This window comes from Myotis yumanensis, unplaced genomic scaffold, assembly GCF_028538775.1.
Source record: "Myotis yumanensis isolate MYYU_CA2020_CCGP unplaced genomic scaffold, mMyoYum1.0.hap1 SCAF_23, whole genome shotgun sequence".
Taxonomy (NCBI): domain Eukaryota; kingdom Metazoa; phylum Chordata; class Mammalia; order Chiroptera; family Vespertilionidae; genus Myotis; species Myotis yumanensis.
This window is the reverse complement of record NW_027223774.1, coordinates 8,621,102-8,641,384: the sequence shown is the minus strand read 5'-3', so window position 1 is coordinate 8,641,384 and position 20,283 is coordinate 8,621,102. Positions and strand designations below refer to the sequence as shown.

Below are 20,283 nucleotides of genomic sequence, written 5' to 3'. Positions count from 1 at the left end.
CCTGGAGGAACCTGGAGAATGTTATGCTAAGTGAAATAAGTCAGTCAGAGAAAGACAAGTATCACATGATCACACATATAGGTGGAATCTACGTAACAAAATAAACTGATGAACGGAGTGGATCCAGAGACATGGAAGCATGGGACAGAGTGCAGAATATCAGAGGGAAGGCGGGGGAGAGTGTGTGGGTGGGAGGTAATCAACCAAAGAACTTGTATGCATAAATGCAGGACCCATGAACACAGACAACAGGGTGCTAAAGGTCTTGGGTGGGAGTGGTGAGCAGGGGTGGTTTGGAAGGGGTCAATGGGGGAATAAAGGGGACATATGTAAGACTTTCACCAGTAAAGAATTCTTTAAAAAAGAAAAAATATCTTTTTAAATTGATTTCAGGGAGGAAGGACGAAGGAAAGAGAGAAACATCAATGATGAGAGAGAATTGAGCCCACAACCCAGTCATATGCCCTGACCAGGAATGGAACGATGACCTCCTGGTTCATAGGTCCACACTCAACCACTGAACCACACCAGCCAGGCACCATATGTATTTTTCTAAATTGTTTTTATTGATTGATTTGAGAGAGGGAGACATCAATTTATTGTTCCACTTATGCATTCATTGGTTGGTTCTTCTTTTAAAAAGATTTTCATTGATTTTTTTTTGAAAGACAGAAAGGAATGGAGAGGGAGAGAGAAAGAAAACATGGATGCGAGGGCAGGGCATTGATCAGTTGTCTCCAGCACGGCCCCTACTGGGACTCGAGCCAGAAACCTGGCCGTGTTCTCTGACCTGGAATCAAACCAGCAACCTTTCGGTGCACGGGACGCACTCAACCAACGGAGCCACACCAGCCAGAGCCATTGGTTGATTGTTGTGTGTGCCCTGACTGAGGCTCGAACCCACAGCCTTGGCGTAACAGGACAACACTCTAACCAACTGAGCTACCGGCCAGGTTCCATGCGTACTTTTATTTAATGCTCATAGCAACCCTGCGATGTAGAACTTCTTATGCCTGATCACAAATCAGGAAATCAAATCCCGGAGGAGTAAGGTGGCTCAGGTGATGTCATATTCTTGTTAATCGATGGAAAGAGCATGAACTTGATCCCAGGTCTCTCTGATTGCAATGCCTAAGATAGTTCCAACATACCATGAAAGGTATATACAGTAGTTTATAAACGCACTGCCTGTGGGGATGTGAGCTCTCCAAAAGTCAGCTGGTAGGTCCCCCTTCCCATAGACTAGAGGATATGGACATTTTGGTCTCTCACTGGGTCCTGATATTTGAGTATTCCGGTTCGATGCTTGTCTGAGGAGGATTCTTCCCCTGTAAGCGGAGGGAGGCATAATAAACCTCTGGCTCCATCCTCAAGATCGGGGCGGCCACTGCAGAGCTAGTGGAGTCAGCCGCCGGGCTGTCTAACTCTGGAGTCTTCTGGTGACCCTGTATGGAGAGCAAAGAACAACTGAGTCAGAGCAGGATGGGGGTAGGGGGAGGAGTTCCTGCAATAAATTTGATTGCAATAGGATCTTTGTTCATTCTCCCATTTTTTAAAATAAATTTTTAAAATTTATTTTTTGTTAATCCTCACCTGAGGATATCTTTTTCCATTGATTTTTAGAGAGGGGGGAGGGAGAGGGAGAGAGAGAGAGAGAGAGAGAGAGAGAGAGAGAGAGAGAGAGAAGGAGAAACATTGATGTGAGAGAGACACATCTATTGGTTGCCTCCTGCATGCACCCTGAATGGGGCGGGTATAGAACCTATAACCCAGGTACGTGCCCTTGACCAGAAATTGAACCCACAACCCTTCTGTGCATGGGCTGACACTCTAACCACTGAGAAATATCAATCATATCATTCTTTCATTCTTTTATTGAATATTTCTCAAGGTCCCATTTAATCACTTATCCAACAAAGATAGCTCTTATTGGTTGCTTTCCAATTCTAGTGACCACTCTCACAGACCTTTGTGGAAAATACTATTATTTTACAAAGAAAGATAGTAAGTCTCAGAGAAGTTAGATACTTCTTAAGAGCACACATCTACTGGTCAGGAACTCAACCCCTGGTCTCTCAGAGCTCTCCTATGTGCCAAACACTGGATATGCAGGGAGATGTTTATGAAAAAGAACTTCTACTCCTGTGTGTCTCTCCTTTATTCCTTTTTTTAAAAAAAAAATCCTCCCCCAAGGATATGTTTTTATTGATTTATAGAAAGAGAGGAAGGCAGAGAGAAACATCGATGTGAGAGAGAAACATGGATCAGTTGCCCCCGTGTGTGCCCCAACCAGGCATCAAACCTGCAACCTTTTGGTGTATGAGATTATACTCTGACCAACTGAGCCACCCAGCCAGAGATCTCCTTTACTTTTACACCAAGCAATTCTCTGACACCAGCTGGACATCCTACAACTGGACTCAGTTCTGACACCATCTACTTGAAGATATTGTCAGATCCCACAGGTTAAAGGCTCAGTCCCACAAGATCCCCCGCCCCCACTGCCACTTCAGATGCCAATCACAAGTCCAGGTTGCCACCTGTGCTTCTGACCAACTGGCTGTAAATCAGGGGTCCCCACGATTCCCTCCTCAAGTTCAATTAATTCGCTAGAGTGACCCACAGGATTCAGGGAAACTAGCCATAGAGCAGCTTGTTATGGAAGGATGTGATACAGGAAAGAGATGAGCATTTGACGAAGTGATGCATGGGCCCAGGTATGAGGGAAGGGCAAGGAGCTTCTATGTCTCGCCAAGTGCACCAACTTGAAATCTCCTTCAGCCCCATAGTCAGCATGTTTATGGAGGTTTCAGCATGTAGACATGATCAATAATTAATTCCATTTCCAGCCCCTCTCCTCTCTCTGGAGAATGGAGGATGGGGCTTAAACGCCTAAGCTTCTAATTATAGCTCAGTCTTTCTTGTGACCAGCCCCCATCCAGGAATCCACAAGAGTTGCTTCATTACACCCTAGCTGGAGTGCTCAGTGGTTAGAGTGCCAGCCCATGCACTGAAGGGTCATGTGTTGAATTCCTGGTCAAGAGCAGGTACCTGGGTTGCAGGTTTGATTCCTGGCCCCAGTCTGGCACCTATTGGAGGCAATCAATCGGTGTGTCTCTCTCACATCGATGTTTCTCTTTCTCTTTCTCTCTTTCTCTCCCCCTCCCTCTTTCCCCCACCCCTGCCCTCCCTCCTTTCCACTCTTTCTAAAAAAATCATTGGAGAAAATATCCTCAGGTAAGGATTAACAACAACAACAAAAATGTTGCCTCATTAGAAAAAAAAAAAGACTCTTCTATCACTATGGAAATTCCAAGGGACTGAGGAGTACAACCATTTTCTGCTATTGACTCATTCCTTGGCTCCAGAGTTACTGCAACATTTCTCAAACAAGGCTGTTCACTTCCTCTTCCTCCATTCTCTCTTGAACTCAAGCCAATTAAGATATCTGCCTGTGTAAGGCCACCAGATCTGCTTTCGTCCAGATCAGTTCTGATGCCACTTACTAAGTTTAAACCAGTGGTTCCCAACATGGGGTACATGCCCCCCCAGGGGGGAAATTCGATTTTTAAGGGGGATAATTGGAGAATAAGTTATCAACAATGACATTTTTGCATTTCTTATGGTTCTAGGGGCCTCATATACAGTATATAAATATATATTGTGATGTGCTTATGCATTTCAGTTCTCTATTATGTTTTGAAACTTTGCTATTTTTTATATATCACTTCAATTACTGTTATTTTTTAAAACAATTTCTTAGTGATTTCTTCCTGAGTACTTCAACTGCCCTTTCATTCTTTTATTTTTCTCTTTCACGGATGCCATGTTCTTTGGAAGCTTGTTTAGACCATTTAATGGCCTTTTAGGCTTCCTCCATGTGAATAGGAGCTCACTTTTTGAATAATAAGAATTCTATGTCACAGGGGTGGGGGTGGGGAATCAGGATTTTAGAGATGCTTTGGTGGGGCAATGGCCAAAATAAGGTTGGGAACCACTGATTTAAACAGTCATTTCTCAGACCCTATTTTACCAGACTTATTAGCATTTGAAAAAAAGTGAGCACTCTCGCCCCCTTAAAGTTCCACTCCCACTTGGCTGCCAGGACGCATCCCTTCACTCTCCTGGTCAATTATTTTTCTTCGGTGGTCTTTTTGCTCTTTCTACCACATCTCCCTGACTCTAAGTGCAGGGCTCTGTCCGTAGACCCCTTCTTTACTTTCTGGCTTCATCCACTATCAGACCTTGGTGTGGAAGACCCCCAAGTCTCCATGCCTCCCACCTGGACCCCTCTCCTGTACTCCAGACTCTGGCCATCTACTTGTCACCATCACATAAACATCTCAAAAGTGCCTCACACTTACTGTAACCAAAACGAAGTGTGATCGCCTCTCAAAAACATACCTTTCCTGCAGAGTTGGCAATTTCAAGAATTCGTATTTCAATTCTTTAAGTTGCTCAGGGAAACCACATTAGAGTCATCCTTAGTATCTATGGACATTTGTGGACATCTATGGCAATATATGGATCCCTATGACATCATTGGGCATCTATGACATCCATGAATACATCCATTACAAACAATGGACATCTCTGACCATCTTTGAATATCTATGACATGTATGGACATCTATACTATCCATAGAGTTATCTTTGACATCTATGGACATCTATAAGCATTTAAGAGCATCTATGACTATAGACCTCTATGACATCACTGGACATCTACGATATCTATAGAGTCCTCCTTGACGTCTATGACACCTATGCGGTACAGGCAGTGAGCTCACACCCAAGAGTACCCTATCATTCTATTGGCAAATCCTGTTGACCCCACCTGCAAAATGTATCCAGACCCCAACTGCTTCACACCAGATTCATCACTGATGCCCTAAGTCTGTTTTATGGACCAAACTGTCAAATTCATATGTTGATGCTCTAACTTCCAAGGTGACTATATTTGGTGATAGGGCCTTTAACGGGGTATTTAATTTTTTAAATGGTGTCATTAGAGTAGGACCCAACATGACTTAAGGCTTCATAAAAAGAAGAGAGACCAGGAATGCATGGGCACAGAGAAAAGGCCAAGAGCGAGCATGAAGGTGGCCATCTGCAAGCTCAGAAGGGACATTTTACATTTGTAACGTAATAATTTATAAAAATACAGATATTGACAAGTGGGAGATACTGGCCGAAGGAAATGATAAATGCATGGGTGATGGCTGATCATGTGCTCAAAAACCTCACAGTGGTACCCACATAAGGTAGAGTTCCATGAGAGTCAGAACTTGGAGGATGAGCAGGAGCAGGGTGGGTTGAGGCAGGCATGTGAAGAGGAGAGGACAGTCTAGCAATGATTCTGAGATGCAAAAGGATTACTTTGCTGGAGGTGAATGAACAGGCGAGTGTAGGAGGCACAAAGCATGGAAGGTGACTGGTTTTTCCTGCCTCAAATGCCGGACCAAGTTGTCTGGGTGCTCGGCAGTGTGAAGAACCAGTGCATTTCAGACTTGGTTGTGATGGGGCAGTGCTGGGAAGGAAAGGTAGGAGGGCTTCAATAGACATGCTTTGCAGTGTATTAGTGCAGAAAGAGCTGGTGGAGGACTGGGCAGGACAGGGCCGGGTCTCTGGTTGGGTTTCAGGGACAAGAATACCGTTGGTGAGATGGAGAGCCTAGTAGAAGTGTATTTTGGGGTGTATTAACCATGTGTGTTTTATGTCTTGATATCTGGGGCTTTGATAATCCTAGAGAAACTGTCCCTTCCAGGATGAGGTAATTGCTAGAGATAGTAAAGGACTTGCCTCTAAGTGTGACTTTCATATTGCAAACCAACCAGTCCATTCCAAACTCCATGCCTCCAACCATCTCCTTTACGGAACTCTTACACTTCCGACCAGGCTATTCCTGCCCTGATCACACCAGGACCAGGGATCAGACAATGAGAGACAGCCCCTAAAGCCCAGAGCCTGTTGAAATTATTCAAACTAGCTAGTCCTAAGCCTGCTTCCCCTGCCTCACTTCACCTTTCCCATGGAAACCACCATCAAGGTTCCTGCCCAAATTTTCCCCTTCACTCCTTCTGCCTCCTGACAGACCCTGGTGCTGCCCTGTGTGGCCCTGTGGTGTGACGTTTTCCCCTCTTGGGAACTGTGAGGAACAAATCAACAAGGTGTCTCCTTATCTGTTGGCCTGGCATACCTGAATAATAATAAGACCTACAATTTCCAAAGGAGTGGAAAGGTGAAGAGCTCGTTTCTGGACATGCTGAATGCAATGCAAATGTGGGCCACCCAGAAAGTGGGGGCAGGGTTGCATACCAGGATGTCCATGTTACTCACCAGGGAAGCTGGCCCCATGGCAGTGTGGATGTTGTCCATGCCCATTGCTGTCCTGGCTTTCTTCCTGCGGGTTTTCACTCTGTTGGGAGACACCAAGGTCTTTGACACAGGGTCACTCTTTGAGGCTGGAGTGAGTGACTAAGGAAGGTCAAGGGTGGGGCAAGACTAGGAGCCTTCATTTCAAGACTTTGGAACAAAGTCTCTCTCTCCACCCCCAACTCAAGCCTGGCTCAGTGGCTACTGGCTGGATTCTCACCACCATGGAACCCCTTACCTTTGCTCCTGGCCCTCACAACCTCTCCACACCCCTATTCTCCACCTCTGGCCCACACCTGTCCCATCTCACACAAAATAGATGAGGCAGAGACATCCAGCCAGCAGTGCAGTGACACCGGCTCCCCCGATGGCCGCCCCAACCACATCTGCCCTCGTCCTTGGTTCCCCTGCAGACAACAGAGACATGGGTGAACTCCAAGCTTAATGAGCAGGCATATATCTCCTCTTCTCAAGCATGAAGAGATAGGTTCCCCTCTCCTCCCATCCAGGGCTGAGCAACTGGGTCCTCCAGAACCATGGGGTGAAGGACACGGTCTACATGACATCTCCTATCCAGTCCCCACACTCCTGTGCAGCAAACCTCATCTTTTCTAGGACCTGGGTTCTTCTCCATCTAGGGTTTCTCTGCCACAGACTCCAGACCTGGCTGCAGCAGGACCTTGAGCCTCAGTGTCCCATGGGCACTCCAGAGAGACACACACAGAGCGCTGTGGGTTGCCGAAAGACCTCTCTTCTTCCTTCCTGGGAAGGTGTCAGAGTATTCTCTCCTGGCCTCCACTGGCCCTGTCGCTCAGGGTCAAAGGTGGTCTTTTGTGACTCCAGAAGAAGGTGAAATCCAGGAGGTTCTCAGACCTTCAGGCGAGACCAAGAAAGCTTTCATGGTCTCATTTGGCCATGCCTCCCAGGAGCCCTGGGGTCAGGGATATGTCTCTAAGCAGCACCTGTTACAGTCTGATGGAACTGCTCAGAGAGTCCTAACAGGGTCACTGACCAGTGGTGGTGGGGACCAGATGCCGTCACCAATGGGAATAGGGCAGGAGGAGGATTGGGCTCCAGAGACAGGTCAAGGTGAGGGCCAAGGGGAGGGCAAGCAAAAAATAGAGATCTTCAGAGAAGTGAAACTGCTCTGCATGACACTATAATGGTGTACACATGTCATGATACAATGTCCAAGCCCATCGAGTGTACAACACCAAGAGTAAACCATAAATATGAGTTTTGGTTGACAATGATGTGTCAGTGTCGGTTCATCGAATGTCCAATGTCCCCTCTGGTGGGAAATGTGCATGTGAGGGAGGGTGTGACGGGTTTAGGGGAAATCTCTCTGCCTTCTGTCTCCTGCTCAATTATGCTGTGAATCTATAACTGCTCTTAAAACTAAAGTCTACTCTAAAATTCCCCAAACATTTGTAACTGGGGGAAGATAAAGAGCATCTGTAAGGATGGGCAGGGAGAAGGTTGTGGTCACTCTAGCCAGACTGTGGTTGGAGGGTATTGGGGAAGAGGTCAGATAGGGGTGCTCACATTTAACTGCACCCACACCCCCCTGCTGAACTCTGAAGTCCAGCTCTGAATCACCCAGACAGAGACCCATGTCAGTCAATGCCCCATGACAGAAGGCTCCTTCCCACCTGCACTGTCTCCTAGGCAACCACCTGGTGTTGGGTTCTGTGTGGCACCTAGGACAGGAAGAAAGAAATTCCTTCTTCAGTGAACTGAGATGGAGTAAGGATCATTTAAACATTCCCCCTCCACCCTCAGAGACCACAGAAATGCAAGAGGGGCAGGGCTTTATCCTGCCAGTCCCCTACACAGCCAGGTCCCCAGGACAAAGCACCCAGCACACCTGCCTGACCCTCCTGCTCTGCACACCCTCAGGGACCTGCTGTTCTGACCCAGCACTCACAGGTGACATTGAGCTGGATGGTTGTCTCCACGGTCACACCAGCGGCAGGAAAATGCACCTGACAGGTGAGGTTGGTGCCGTGGTCCTGGGGCCGTGGTGTGAGGGTGAGCACGGAGGAGAAGCGGGTCCTGGGGCCCAGGGAGCTGTGGGCAGCTGACGTCCAGGAGAAGATGGGGGGCGTGCCCCGCTCACAGGCCCAGGGCACAGAGCAGGTCAGGTTCCTGGGGCGGCCGCTCTCCAGGGTCCCCGGGATGAGGATGTGGGGTGTGTGGTTGAGGGCTGGTGAGGAGGGGGAGACAGGGGATCAGGAAGGAGGGCCCCAGGTTCGGCCCTGAGAGAAGCCTCGGGCTTTGGTCCAGTTCCTCCCTCTGAGCCCAGCACACTGTACCCTGACCCCCTCCCAGGATGGGGTCCCATCCCAGCCCTGCCCGGGGCCACCGTGAACTCCCGAGGCCTCTCCTGGAGCCCGTTCCTTACCCGTCACTCGCAAGGAGAGCATGTTTTGTGAATAAGAATATTTATCCTTTGGGTATTCTGTCCTCTCCACCCGAAAAAAATATGATCTGCTATCTGTCCTCCTGGCGTCTCTGATGTCCAGGGAGCAGTTTTTGGTTCTGGGATCCCCGAGGAGGTGGAATCGGCCCTGGGTCTCCTCCTGCACGTTGCGAGCCGGGTTGTTTGTGACCACAGCAGCATCGTGGAATTCATTAGCTCCTTCTGGGAACCAGTAGCCATATGCATTGGGAGGATTATTCCAGTAGTACGATGGAGGGTTGAAGGTGCAGGGCACAAACACGCACAGGCCCTCCTGCACCATCATGGGCGTCTGCACTGTCAGCCTGTAGGATTTTCCATTCTTAGCCAAGGACCCTGCAGGAAAAGGAGGGTCAGCCACAGCACCTACCCCCCCCCCCCTCCCCTCTCCCCTCAGGTGCTCACCTGGCAACAGCAGGGGCAGCAGCCATAGCATCTCTGACATGTAGGGTTTCAGGGCTCCTGTGGGTGAAAAAAGAATGAAGACAGTGGGAGGGGGGACCGTGGTGAGACCACGGAAGCTGGGGAGGAGCACGAGATCTTGGCCGTTCACAAAAGAGGAACTTCAGAGCCCAAGCGCTTCCCCTCTCTGCACAGAGCAGGCAGACACCCCACAGCCCAGAGTCCCAGGACACCCTCCCAGAGAAGGACAGACAGGAAGCTGACTCCATGTCCTGTCCTATCTTGAGTTTTCCCTGCAGCTCCAGAGCAGAACAAGGACCTCTGAGGACACCTGGGGAGGGGACATGGGAGTCTCCTAAGGTCCTCCCGTTGGGGGCTTTTCTGAGTTCTGGTGTCTACATCAGAGAGGTGGTTCACCCCTGCATTGACTGGAGGTGCCAGTCTCATCTAGAAGCTGTGGTTTGTCCTACAAGGTGTAGGATTCTGTAATGTCCATGTGAGAGTTTGGGGCAGAAGGAAAGAAGGGGGCCCCAAGTGAAGTGAAGTGAAGGCAGCATTCACTCATTCATTCATTCGTTCATTCATCAAACACTCAGTGAACATCTACATGTTGGTTGGCTGAAGACAAGACAAGAACAGATCCATGGACTTGGTCTATGTCCCTGAGGTGCTCCCCACCCAGTGACATCACTTCCTCCCAAACACAGTGTTGTTGGGCTGGCTTTAGAACGGCAGTCACTGTCAGTCTACCACGTGTCCTGGTGGCATGCTGGGTATTTCCTAAAAACAGAAGTGCGGGTTCCTATTTTACATCTTATTCTGATTCGCGGTGTTGCAATGATGGCATCTCCAAAGTGAAAACCGTGTCGCATCTTCATGTAGCACAAAGGGAGACCACAGGTTCCCTGATGCCAGGGCAGGAAACTCTTCTCTATGATTCTGTCACTCAGAGTGTGTGAATGGGAGAGACTGTCTCAGTTCCTCATCACGCAGAAGAGAGTTTCCTGTTACGGAAAAGCGCTGCAAAGTTGTGGATTAACAATGAGCTCAAACATTTCTCTTATGCCCTAACTGGTTTGGCTCAGTGGATAGAGCGTTGGCCTGCGAACTCAAGGGTCCCGGGTTCGATTCCGGTCAAGGGCATGTGCCTTGGTTGTGGGCACATCCCCAGTGGGGAGTGTGCAGGAGGCAGCTGATGGATGTTTCTCTCTCATCGATGTTTCTAACTCTCTATCCCTCTCCCTTCCTCTCTATAAAAAATCAATAAAATATATTTTTAAAAAAATTTCTCTTATATTACGCAAAGTTCTTTCCATATGGAGTATGTTTCTCCTGGTCTTTAGGAGTAAGATGATATTTGCCTTTCAAATAAAGTACATACTTTCTTGTGTCAGCTAGAGTTCACAATTTCCTTTTTGCATTGACTGCTGGGAATCTCAGGGATATATCTAGACTTAATTTCAGAAACAGTGTTATTCTAGCTCCCTGGTACAATGATGTCCACTTTTCCTATGATATATCTGTTTTGTCTTAAAATATGGCTACCCTATTAGTGCTATAAAGTTGTAAGGCACCTGAATTTCTAAGTTGGACTATGAGGGCTCTGATTTCTACATAAAATAAAAATATGTAAGTTTGATTAAAATATGCTTCTCACAGTAAAATGTGCCTCCAAGAATGTAATATTGCTAGGAAACTTGAGCAGACTATGCAGCTACAATTAAAATTTAGGTTCAGCTCATGTGGTTTTCTATCTGAGTCTGTGGATATGCATCTGGCACACTCTTGATCCCGGTGACATAAAAGCATTTGCCACCAGATATTTGAAAAATCTTTCTAACACAGTAGTGTCTAGATAGATGGGCCTTCAGTCTTACTAATACAGAGAGACTTTTGTGCCCTCATTTGGTGGATAAGAAGTTGAGTTTTGTCCTGGCCGGGGGTAGCTCGGTTGTTTAGAGTCCTCCCAATACAGCAAAGTTGTGGGTTAGATCCCAGGTCGGGACACAAACCCTGACTCTGTGTCCTGTCCCATCTCAGGAGCTTCCCTTCAGCACCAGAGCAAAACCAGGCCCTCTGAGGTCATCTGAGGATGAGACGTGAGTCTCCAAGAAGCAATCAATAAATGCATAAAAAGTGGAATAACAGATCAATGTTTCTCTCTTCTCTCTCTCTCTTTCTCTCTCTCTCTTACACTTACCTTTTCTCTCTCAAATCTAAATAAAAAATAAGAAAAAGATATTGAATCTCCGAAAGTAAAATGATATCTTGTTCTAGGCTGTTAAAAAAACATGTAAGAATATAAGAGAAAACCCACTACAAATGATGTGTATCATAAAGAAAGTTATACCATTTTCATGGAAGGGAGGATTCTGTGAGTTCTAATTGTATTTCTTTTAATAATTTCATAATTTACATAAAATAAAATGTAGCCACTTGTGTATGCATTTCTATGAATTTGAACAAATGGGATTGATCCATAATCAAAATATAGAGCATTCCCACTACCACCGAGGCTTTTCCCCAAGTCTTTGTCATTCATCACTGCCACCTCCAGCCCCCGATTCACCTTCAATCATGGTGAATTAATTCTGTCTATAGGAGAATTCCTATAAAGTACTGATTTGTGTCTATATTCTCTCACTCAACATAATATGTGTGAAATTGATCCAAGTTCTACATATGTGTTCTCTGTAATCTATTATTACTAAGTGGTATTCCATTGTATCTCATCCTGGTTTTAACCTGTAATTTTCTAATAACAAGTGATGTTAAGCTTGTTCTCATGTGGGTAGCTGCCATTATTTTTCTTCTTAGGTGAAATGGCAGGTTATTTTTTTGGCTATTTTTTTTTTATAAAACTGTGGTAACACAAACTTAACAAAACATTTCTAATTGTCTGCGTCAGTGGCATTAAGGACATTCACATTGTTGTGGGACCATCACCACCATCCATCTCTAGATCTTTTGTCATTTTTCCCAAACTGACTCTCTGTGCCCATGAAAAGTGCAGCTCTCCATCCCCCCAGATGCTGGCAACCACCATTCTACCATCTATGTCTATGAATTCGCTAATCTAAGTACTTCATGGAAGTGGTATCACACAGTATTTATCCTTTTGTGATTGACTTGCTACACTTAGCTTAGTATCCTCAACCCACATTGTAGCATGAGTCAGAATTCACTTCCTTTTTGAGGAAGAATAACATTTCCTTGTATGTGTACACCACATTGTGTTTATCTGTTTTTGGTTGATGGGCCCTTTGGCTATTTTCACCTAATAGTGAATAATGCTACTATGAACAGAGATGTATAAATATCCATTAAAGTTCCTGCTTTCAATCCTTTGTGTAAGTACCCAGAAGTGAAAATGACTGGTTCTTATGGTAATTCTATTTTTAATGTTTTGAGGAACTGCCACACTGTATTTAAAAGCAGATACACAGCCTTGGAATGGAGAGCAAAGCCCAAGAGTTTCATTTTTTTCATATCGGCTCCAAGTCTTGTTATTTCTTGTTTTTATTTTATTTGATTGATTTCAGAGAGGAAATGAGAGGGAGAGAGAGAGATAGAAACAATCATGAGAAAGATACATCATCTCTGGGCTGCCTCTTGCATGCCCCCTAATGGGGATGGAGCCCACAACCCTGGCATGTGTCCTGACCAGGAATCAAACCAGAGACCTTTTGGTTCCTGGGTTGACACTCAACCACTCACCCACAGCAGCCAGGCACCTTTAGCTCTGTTAGAAGTAACTTTCACAGAACACAAGCTCCTGCTCCCTAAAATGTGGGTCATTCATGAGGTGACCCACTAATGTATTGGAACATGGAAGAGCAGAGCAAACAAGGTCTGGAGACATTCAATGATTGAAAAGGTCACATGGACAGTGCAGAGAGCTGAAAGATGGGAACCCAGAGACACCCAGGTCTTAATCCCTGTTACCCCAAAATGTTCCCATATAAGGGAAAAGGGGGCTTTACTGATGGGATTAAGGTAAGAATATTTACATGAAGACCATCCTACATTATTAGGGTTGATCCCTGTATCCAGTCACAAGTGTCCCCAACATAGACGTAGCAGCTGACTCTCTACACACAGAGCAGAACAAGGCCAGGTGACCAGGAGATAGCTCTGAGTGACGCAGCCACAAACCAAGGACAGCCGGCACCCCATCACCTGGAAGAAGCAAGAGATGGGTTCTCTCCTTGAGCCTCTGGAGGGAGTGCACCCCAAACAACAAGTGTATTTCTACACAATGGAACCCATTACACACGATGGGGTGTAGGACATGTTACCCCAAGATGTGGCACGCAATCTTTCTTTGTATCTGAGGTCTCCATCGACAACTTAGAAGGGCAGAGGGAGAAGATATTTTTACTCCCTACATGAATTTCTGGTCTCAAGAACTAAGAGACTAAATTTCCATTTTTCAAAGACACAGAGTGTGTGGGAATTTGTCACAATGGCCTCAGGAAACCAAAAGAGGCAGGAATTCATGGAGCACCTCTGGGAGGAACCAGAGGAGTATTCAAGAAAAGACCTCCTTCTCCAGACCCATCCCTCTGTTCCTCTTTGCAGCCAATTTCCTCAAAGGGTTGTCTGGACCCACTATTCCCATATCCCCTTCTCCAATTCTCTCCTGCCTTTGTTCCAATCATATCTTCACACCTTTGCCACCAACCACAGAAACCTCTGTTGTCAGGGTCTCCAATGACAATGTGTTTCCTTCAAGACATTGAACATTCCGAATGAGTGGCCACCATTCAGCCCTCTGTACTGCCCATGTGACCTTTTGCAATCCTTGAATGTCTCTTCTCTATGTGCCATCAGTCCTTTTTCTCCCTCACCTGTTGTCATCATCTCACACTGACTATCCATGTTCACATCTCCCATCTGGACCCCTCTCCTGATCTTCAGACGTCCACACCAGCTTTCTCACTGACAGCCGCTGTTGGATATGAAGTGTCTTCTCAGAATGAACATCTACCTCAAAACCCTCCTCTCTGTGTCCATCAAACACACCCTTTCTGATGCTCAGGGGAGACACTTGGGCACCACCCTTGCTAGACTTTCAGACCCCAAGTCAACTGGAACTTCAATGTATATCCAGAAATTAAACCTCACTCTCCACCTCACTTCTCCCGTTCAGCCACCATCCCTTCTTGCTTTCTGTGTCCTTCCCATTCTCTGTTTGGCAACTATGGACACTCTAGTCTATTCTGAAAAGAGCCGCCAAGAGAATCGGTTACAAAGAATGTTCAACCATATCTCTGATTTCCTCAATGGCAATGGCTTCCTGGTTCCTGCATTTGCTGCAAGCTTTCATTAGGCTGCACACCATTGGGTCTGCACCTCCCTCCAGGGGGTCTAGCCCTTTCAGGCGCCCCTGGACTGTCATGTCCGAGTCTTGTCTCCATCACACACCAGGCTGCTTCTGCCTCAAAACTGGGACACTACTCCCCATCTTCCCGGCTAATCTCCTTGAGGGCAACACACAGTCTGCTCTCTCACCAGCATCAAGTCTAGGCTCAGAATCACAGTTCATACTCTCAGATGTTGGAATTGTCCCTCCATGTCACCTGATCTTTCCTTGTATGATTCCTCCCCAAACACATATCACCATCCAACAGGCTGTAATAATTTTTAAATTTATTTTTAATTTATCCTCTTGTCTCCAGAATGACAGCTTCTGAATGACACAGATTTTTCATGCAGGGTTCATGGTTGCATATCCATTACCTACAACAATGCTGGCACATAGTAGGTGTTCAGTTATACTTTCTAAAGTGTCTGTATATAAATGACTAATTATGATTCCATTCAAATCTATACAAGAATCACACACACACATGTTCAATTGGATGACTATTAACTAAGTTCGAAGTATGATCATCTGTTGGAGATGTATGGATGGGGAGGGAAGGGTATTTCAGCCGAAGGAACTGCACATGCAAAGTCTCAGAGTAACAAAGGCCCTAGCCCAGCCAGATGTGAAGATGATGTGAGATGCAGGGAGATCATAGAATCTAGTGGAGAGTCCAGCAGGAGACAATCCACTCTGAGCCCTCAAGTCCAGCCTGTGGTGGTTGCACCTCATCTCTGGCCATGGAGAGGAAGCGTCATTGTTCACACTGTGTAGGAAGTGGACCATATGTCTCTGGATACACAATCTGGAGACAGGTAGCTGGTGGGTTCAGGGACCCAGGGAAGAGATGAATGCACAGGAACAATCCCAGCATGATGAGCAGGAGACAGCCATCAATATAGGCTGTGATTGGGAAGAATGATGGACAAGTCTTAGTGGATTGGGGAGAACGGGATGGTCTTAGAGAAAGGGGCCACCATGTCATCACTGTGATGGGAAGCCCAGCAGAGAAGTGGGTTTGGGGAAGAAGGTGACAGTTCCATTTTAGCAATGCTGATGGGCAGACCGGTGGGAGGTGTCAGTGGGTATTGGGTGGTGAAACACCTGCATCACTCACCTGAGGGATTAACCTGAGACTGTGTTTGCATCCTCTGTGCTCCTTTGGGGCCCCGGGGCCTTCCTCCTGTGGTACCTGACTCTGAGGGAAGACACCGGGATCTTTCAGTCTGATCGCATCAGGTTCAGTGGGCAGCAGACCCAACCCCCTGCTCCCTGTTCAGGGCCTGGAGAGGAGACTGAAGTGGGAAAGGGTGTGTCTGGCCTGACAGACCCTCCTGATCACTGTACGTACCTCCCACCCTGGAGACCTGGCTTATGGGACATTCAAGAGGTCTGTCTGTATGGAGTCCTCATTCACCACACCTTCACCTCCTTCCAGCCCTGCCCCTGACCCATCGGGATCCAAGGTCTCACTTCAGCACTCAGCCTCCTGCCCCCAGGCCTCCCTTCCCCCCTGAGCTGAGCTCACATGAGGACAATGAGGCAGAGGAGAAGGAACAGGATCTTGACAGCGGCTTCCCCGATGGCCATCAACACCACCTCCGCCCTGGGTCCTGATAATCCTGCAAGAAAGAGGGACGAGGATGGAGCCCCCTGCTCAGCTGCAATCCCATGTCCTCCTATTCCCAGTAGGACCCTGGACATCATTCTTCAGGCGTTCCTGCATCACTGGATTCGGGACCGCTTGGGCTCTCACCCTAGACCAGTGATGGCGAACCTTTTGAGCTCGGCGTGTCAGCATTTTGAAAAACCCTAACTTAACTCTGGTGCCGTGTCACATATAGAAATTTTGTGATATTTGCAACTATAGTAAAACAAAGACTTATATTTTTGATATTTATTTTATATATTTAAATCCCATTTAACAAAGAAAAATCAACCAAAAAAATGAGTTTGTGTGTCACTTCTGACATGCATGTCATAGGTTCGCCATCACTGCCCTAGACCCTGCCCTGATCCCCAGCAGTTGGACAGAACTGGAAATGTGTAAGTTGGAATTCATCAAATTGAAACATTCTGATGATCAACAGACATGATGGGGAAAATGAAAAGCCAACCCACTTAATGGGAGAGAACATTTGCTAGCTATAGATTCGATAAGCAATAATAACCCGCCCATATGCCAAACTCTTAGAACTCAACAACGAAAAGTCAAGGAACCAGATCAAACAATGGGCAGACACTCGATATGAAATGTTTTTTTAAGGCGATATACAAATGAACAATAATTCCGAAAGAAAATAAGCGATGTCATAATTATCACAGAAATGCAAATCAAAGCCACGTTGAAGTAGCCTTTCATAACAACTAGTAGCCTATCTTTTTTTTTTTAAAGGAAAATACCCATGTTGGCAATTGTGTGGAGAAATTGGAAGCCTTATACTTTGCTGGTGGGAATGTCAACTGATGCTGCCACTGTGGAATACAGTCCGGAATTTCCTCAGAAAGTTATACATAGAAAGTACCATTTGACTCAGCAATTCCACTCCCAGGTACATGACCTAAAAAACAGAAAACATGTCTGAACAAAAAACGTACATCAAGTTCCCAGCAGTATTATAACCGCCAAAAACTGGGAACACCCTAATGTCCATCAACTGATCAACAGAAGAACTGAATGTGGTACATCCATACAATGGACTATTATTCAGACAACCCCTTAATGCCCTTGTTCTCCGTTAGTGAAGATGAGCACACAGCCAGGTCCCTTCATGCCATGGACAATTCCACAGTCACAGAGATGGGGGCGGGGCGGGTAATGTCTGTCTTTCTGATGGCAAAGGACCTACTAGGTCCTTCAGGTGAACAACCAACGCTCACAGCAGCGTGTGGACACTGCTCACTTCCAGGGGAAGACTGAGCTTCTGAGGGCAGACTTCAGTGCCTCTAAGGGAAAAGTCTTGTGTTTTTAATAATTGATGGTTAGAGGGAGAGAGGGAAGGAGAGAGAGAGAGAGAGAGAGAGAGAGAAACATTGGTGTGCTGTTCCAATTCATTGGTTGACTCTTGTATGTGCCCTGACCGGGGGATCAAATTCACAACCTCGGTGCACTGGGGCAGCACTATAACCAATTGAGTTACCTGGCCAGGCCCAACTTCAGTGCTTCCTTCATTATTGGCCATGTGACTATATTGCTTGTTCAAAAATACATAAATTAAACTATTGGAGGAAAATGAAAACTTGAGCCTGGAGGATTCGTCAGGAGATGGAGGACCAGGGCCTTGAGAGGCAGCTCAGCCATGTGGAGGGTGCCTAGTTCTCCTGGTGCAGCTGACAGGGGCTAGGAGAAGTCCTCAGGGAGCAAGGGGCCAATGGGAACAGATGCTCACAGTGGCCATGGGGGCTGAGGAAGAAGACGGATCCCTGGGTCCATCCACAGGGGCTGTCTGGTCACCAGGTGAGTCCAGGATGAGGCAGGGTCCAGCCCTGTCCAGATCTGGAAGTGGCCCTGCTCCCTACAGCCCATGATGGGCTCCTTCTTACCTATGCCGTCTCCTAGGCAACCACCTGTTGTTGGGTTCTGCGGGGCACCTGGTACAGGAAGAGAGGAGTTTGCTCGTCAGTGAGCTGAGATGGGGTGAGGATTGTTTAGGCATTGCACTTCTACCTTCAGAAATGCAAGAGGGGTAGGGCTTTGTGCTCTAGGTCCCCTCACAGCCAGGCCTCCAGGACAAAGCACCCAGCACCCCTGCCTGGCCCTCCTGTTCTGCACACCCTCAGGGACCTGCTGTTCCAACCCAGCACTCACAGGTGACGTTGAGCTGGATGGTTGTCTCCACGGTGACACCAGCGGCAGGAAAATGCACCTGACAGGTGAGGTTGGTGCCGTGGTCCTGGGGCCGTGGTGTGAGGGTGAGCATGGAGGAGAGGCGGGTCCTGGGCCCCAGGGAGGTGTGGGCAGCTGACGTCCAGGAGAAGATGGGGGGCGTGCCCCTCTCACAGGCCCACGGCACAGAGCAGGTCAAGTTCTTGGGGCGGCCACTCTCCAGGGGCCCCGGGATGAGGATGCTGGGTGTGTGTTTGAGGGCTGGTGAGGAGGGGGAGACAGGGGATCAGGAGGGAGGGTTCCAGGTGGGGCCCTGAGAGAAGCCTCGGTCTTTGGTCCAGCTCCTCCCTTTGAGCCCAATAGGCTGTACCCCAACCCTGTCCCAGAATGGGGTTCCCTCCCAGCCCTGCCTCTCCTGGAGCCCGTTCCTTACCTGTCACACGCACAGAAAGCATGTTCTGTATGTAAGAATATTTATGCCATTGGGAAATTCCTCTCTCCACCCGAAAAAAATATAATCCGTCATCTGTCCTCCTGGCGTCTCTGATGTCCAGGGAGCAGTTGTTGGTCTGGGGATCCCCGAGGAGGTGGAATCGGCCCTGGGTCTCCTCCTGCACTTTACGAGCCGGGTTGTTTGTGACCACAGCAGCATCCCGGATTGGATTAGCTCCTCCCTGGAACCAGTAGCCATATGCAGGGGAAAGATGATTCCAGTCGCGCCCCGGGTGGGTGAAGGTGCAGGGCACAAAGACGCACAGTCCCTCCTGCACCATCACAGGTGTCTGCACTGTCAGCGTGAGTCTTTCATCCTGAGCCAGGGACCCTGCAGGAAAAGGAGGGTCAGCTGCAGCCCCTGCCTCACTCCCCCGTATCCCTTCAGGCGCTCACCTGCGCACAGCAGGGGCAGCAGCCACAGCATCTCTGACATGGAAGATTTCTGGGCTCCTGTGGGTGAAAAAAGAATGAAGGCAGTGCGGGGGGGGGGGGCGGGGGGGCCATGGTGAGACCACGGAAGCTGGTGAGGGGCATGAGAACTTGGCTGTTCACAAAAGAGGAACCTCAGAGCCCAAGCACTTCCCCTCTCTGCACAGAGCAGGTAAACCCCCCACAGCCCAGAGACCCTGGACACCCTCCCAGAGAAGAACAAACAGGAAGCTCACCCTGAGTCCTGTCCAATCTCGGGTCTTCCCTGCAGCTTCAGAGCTGAACCAGGACCTCTGAGGACATCTGAGGAGGGGACACGGGAGTCTCCTATGGTCCTCCCGTTAGAGGCCTTTCTAGACTCTGGTGTCTACACCAGGCATGTAAAATATATGGAAGGATCTTAGGTAAAGTGTCAGGGGCAGCCATTATTTCATTCACTCATTCATTCATTCACCCATTCATTCATTCACCCATTCATTCCCTCATTCATTCATTCTGCACAGAGAGGGGGGACACCCCACAGCCCAGAGACTCTCAGGCGCAGGTCCATCCAGCATGTTCTGGAACTGGGTGAGGCCCGCCCTGACCCACAAGGGGGCCAGCAGGGGCCTCTGCAGATCTGAGGACTGACAGACCATGAGTGGGTGTCTGAGTCCTGCCCAGGCTGTTTGTGCCCTCAGTGGGCACTTCCTGGCCTGAAAGTCACAATGTTGGGTACACTTGTGGTTCTGAACCAGGGCCCGCCGGCAACATTTGGCAACGTCGGACTCATGTCATGTTCATGGCTAGTGAGGAGGGTGCAACGGGCAGCCAGTGGGTAGAGTCCAGAGACGTTTCTGCACATCCTGCTTTGCACAGGATGGCCTCCTGACAGCAAGCCCAAAGGTCAGCCATGTCAAGGTCAAGACACCAGATCTAGACCCGGAG

At 47.9% G+C, this 20,283-nt stretch overlaps 2 protein-coding genes across 3 annotated transcripts; both read right to left on the bottom strand.

The window, feature by feature from the left end:
• Positions 1–570: 570 nt before the first annotated feature.
• Positions 571–9,308, bottom strand: LOC138999617 (myeloid cell surface antigen CD33-like). The gene is made up of 7 exons (XM_070401788.1): positions 9,242–9,308; positions 8,780–9,172; positions 8,303–8,581; positions 8,028–8,075; positions 6,686–6,782; positions 6,340–6,418; positions 571–1,445 (listed from the first exon to the last, which is right to left on the bottom strand). The coding sequence occupies exons 1-7, from the start codon at positions 9,279–9,281 to the stop codon at positions 1,269–1,271; spliced, it is 1,113 nt and encodes a 370-aa protein (XP_070257889.1). The 5' UTR covers positions 9,282–9,308; the 3' UTR covers positions 571–1,268.
• Positions 9,309–14,890: 5,582 nt separating this feature from the next.
• On the bottom strand, positions 14,891–19,376 carry LOC138999620 (myeloid cell surface antigen CD33-like). Of its 2 annotated transcripts, XM_070401791.1 has the most exons (8): positions 19,321–19,376; positions 18,866–19,255; positions 18,415–18,693; positions 18,150–18,197; positions 17,132–17,167; positions 16,135–16,228; positions 15,724–15,804; positions 14,891–15,509 (listed from the first exon to the last, which is right to left on the bottom strand). In XM_070401791.1, the coding sequence occupies exons 1-7, from the start codon at positions 19,358–19,360 to the stop codon at positions 15,732–15,734; spliced, it is 960 nt and encodes a 319-aa protein (XP_070257892.1). In that variant the 5' UTR covers positions 19,361–19,376; the 3' UTR covers positions 14,891–15,509; positions 15,724–15,731. The 2 variants fall into 2 exon arrangements, with proteins under 2 accessions (XP_070257892.1, XP_070257893.1); XM_070401792.1 differs by lacking the exon at positions 14,891–15,509 and having other exon boundaries at positions 15,730–15,901.
• Positions 19,377–20,283: the final 907 nt, after the last annotated feature.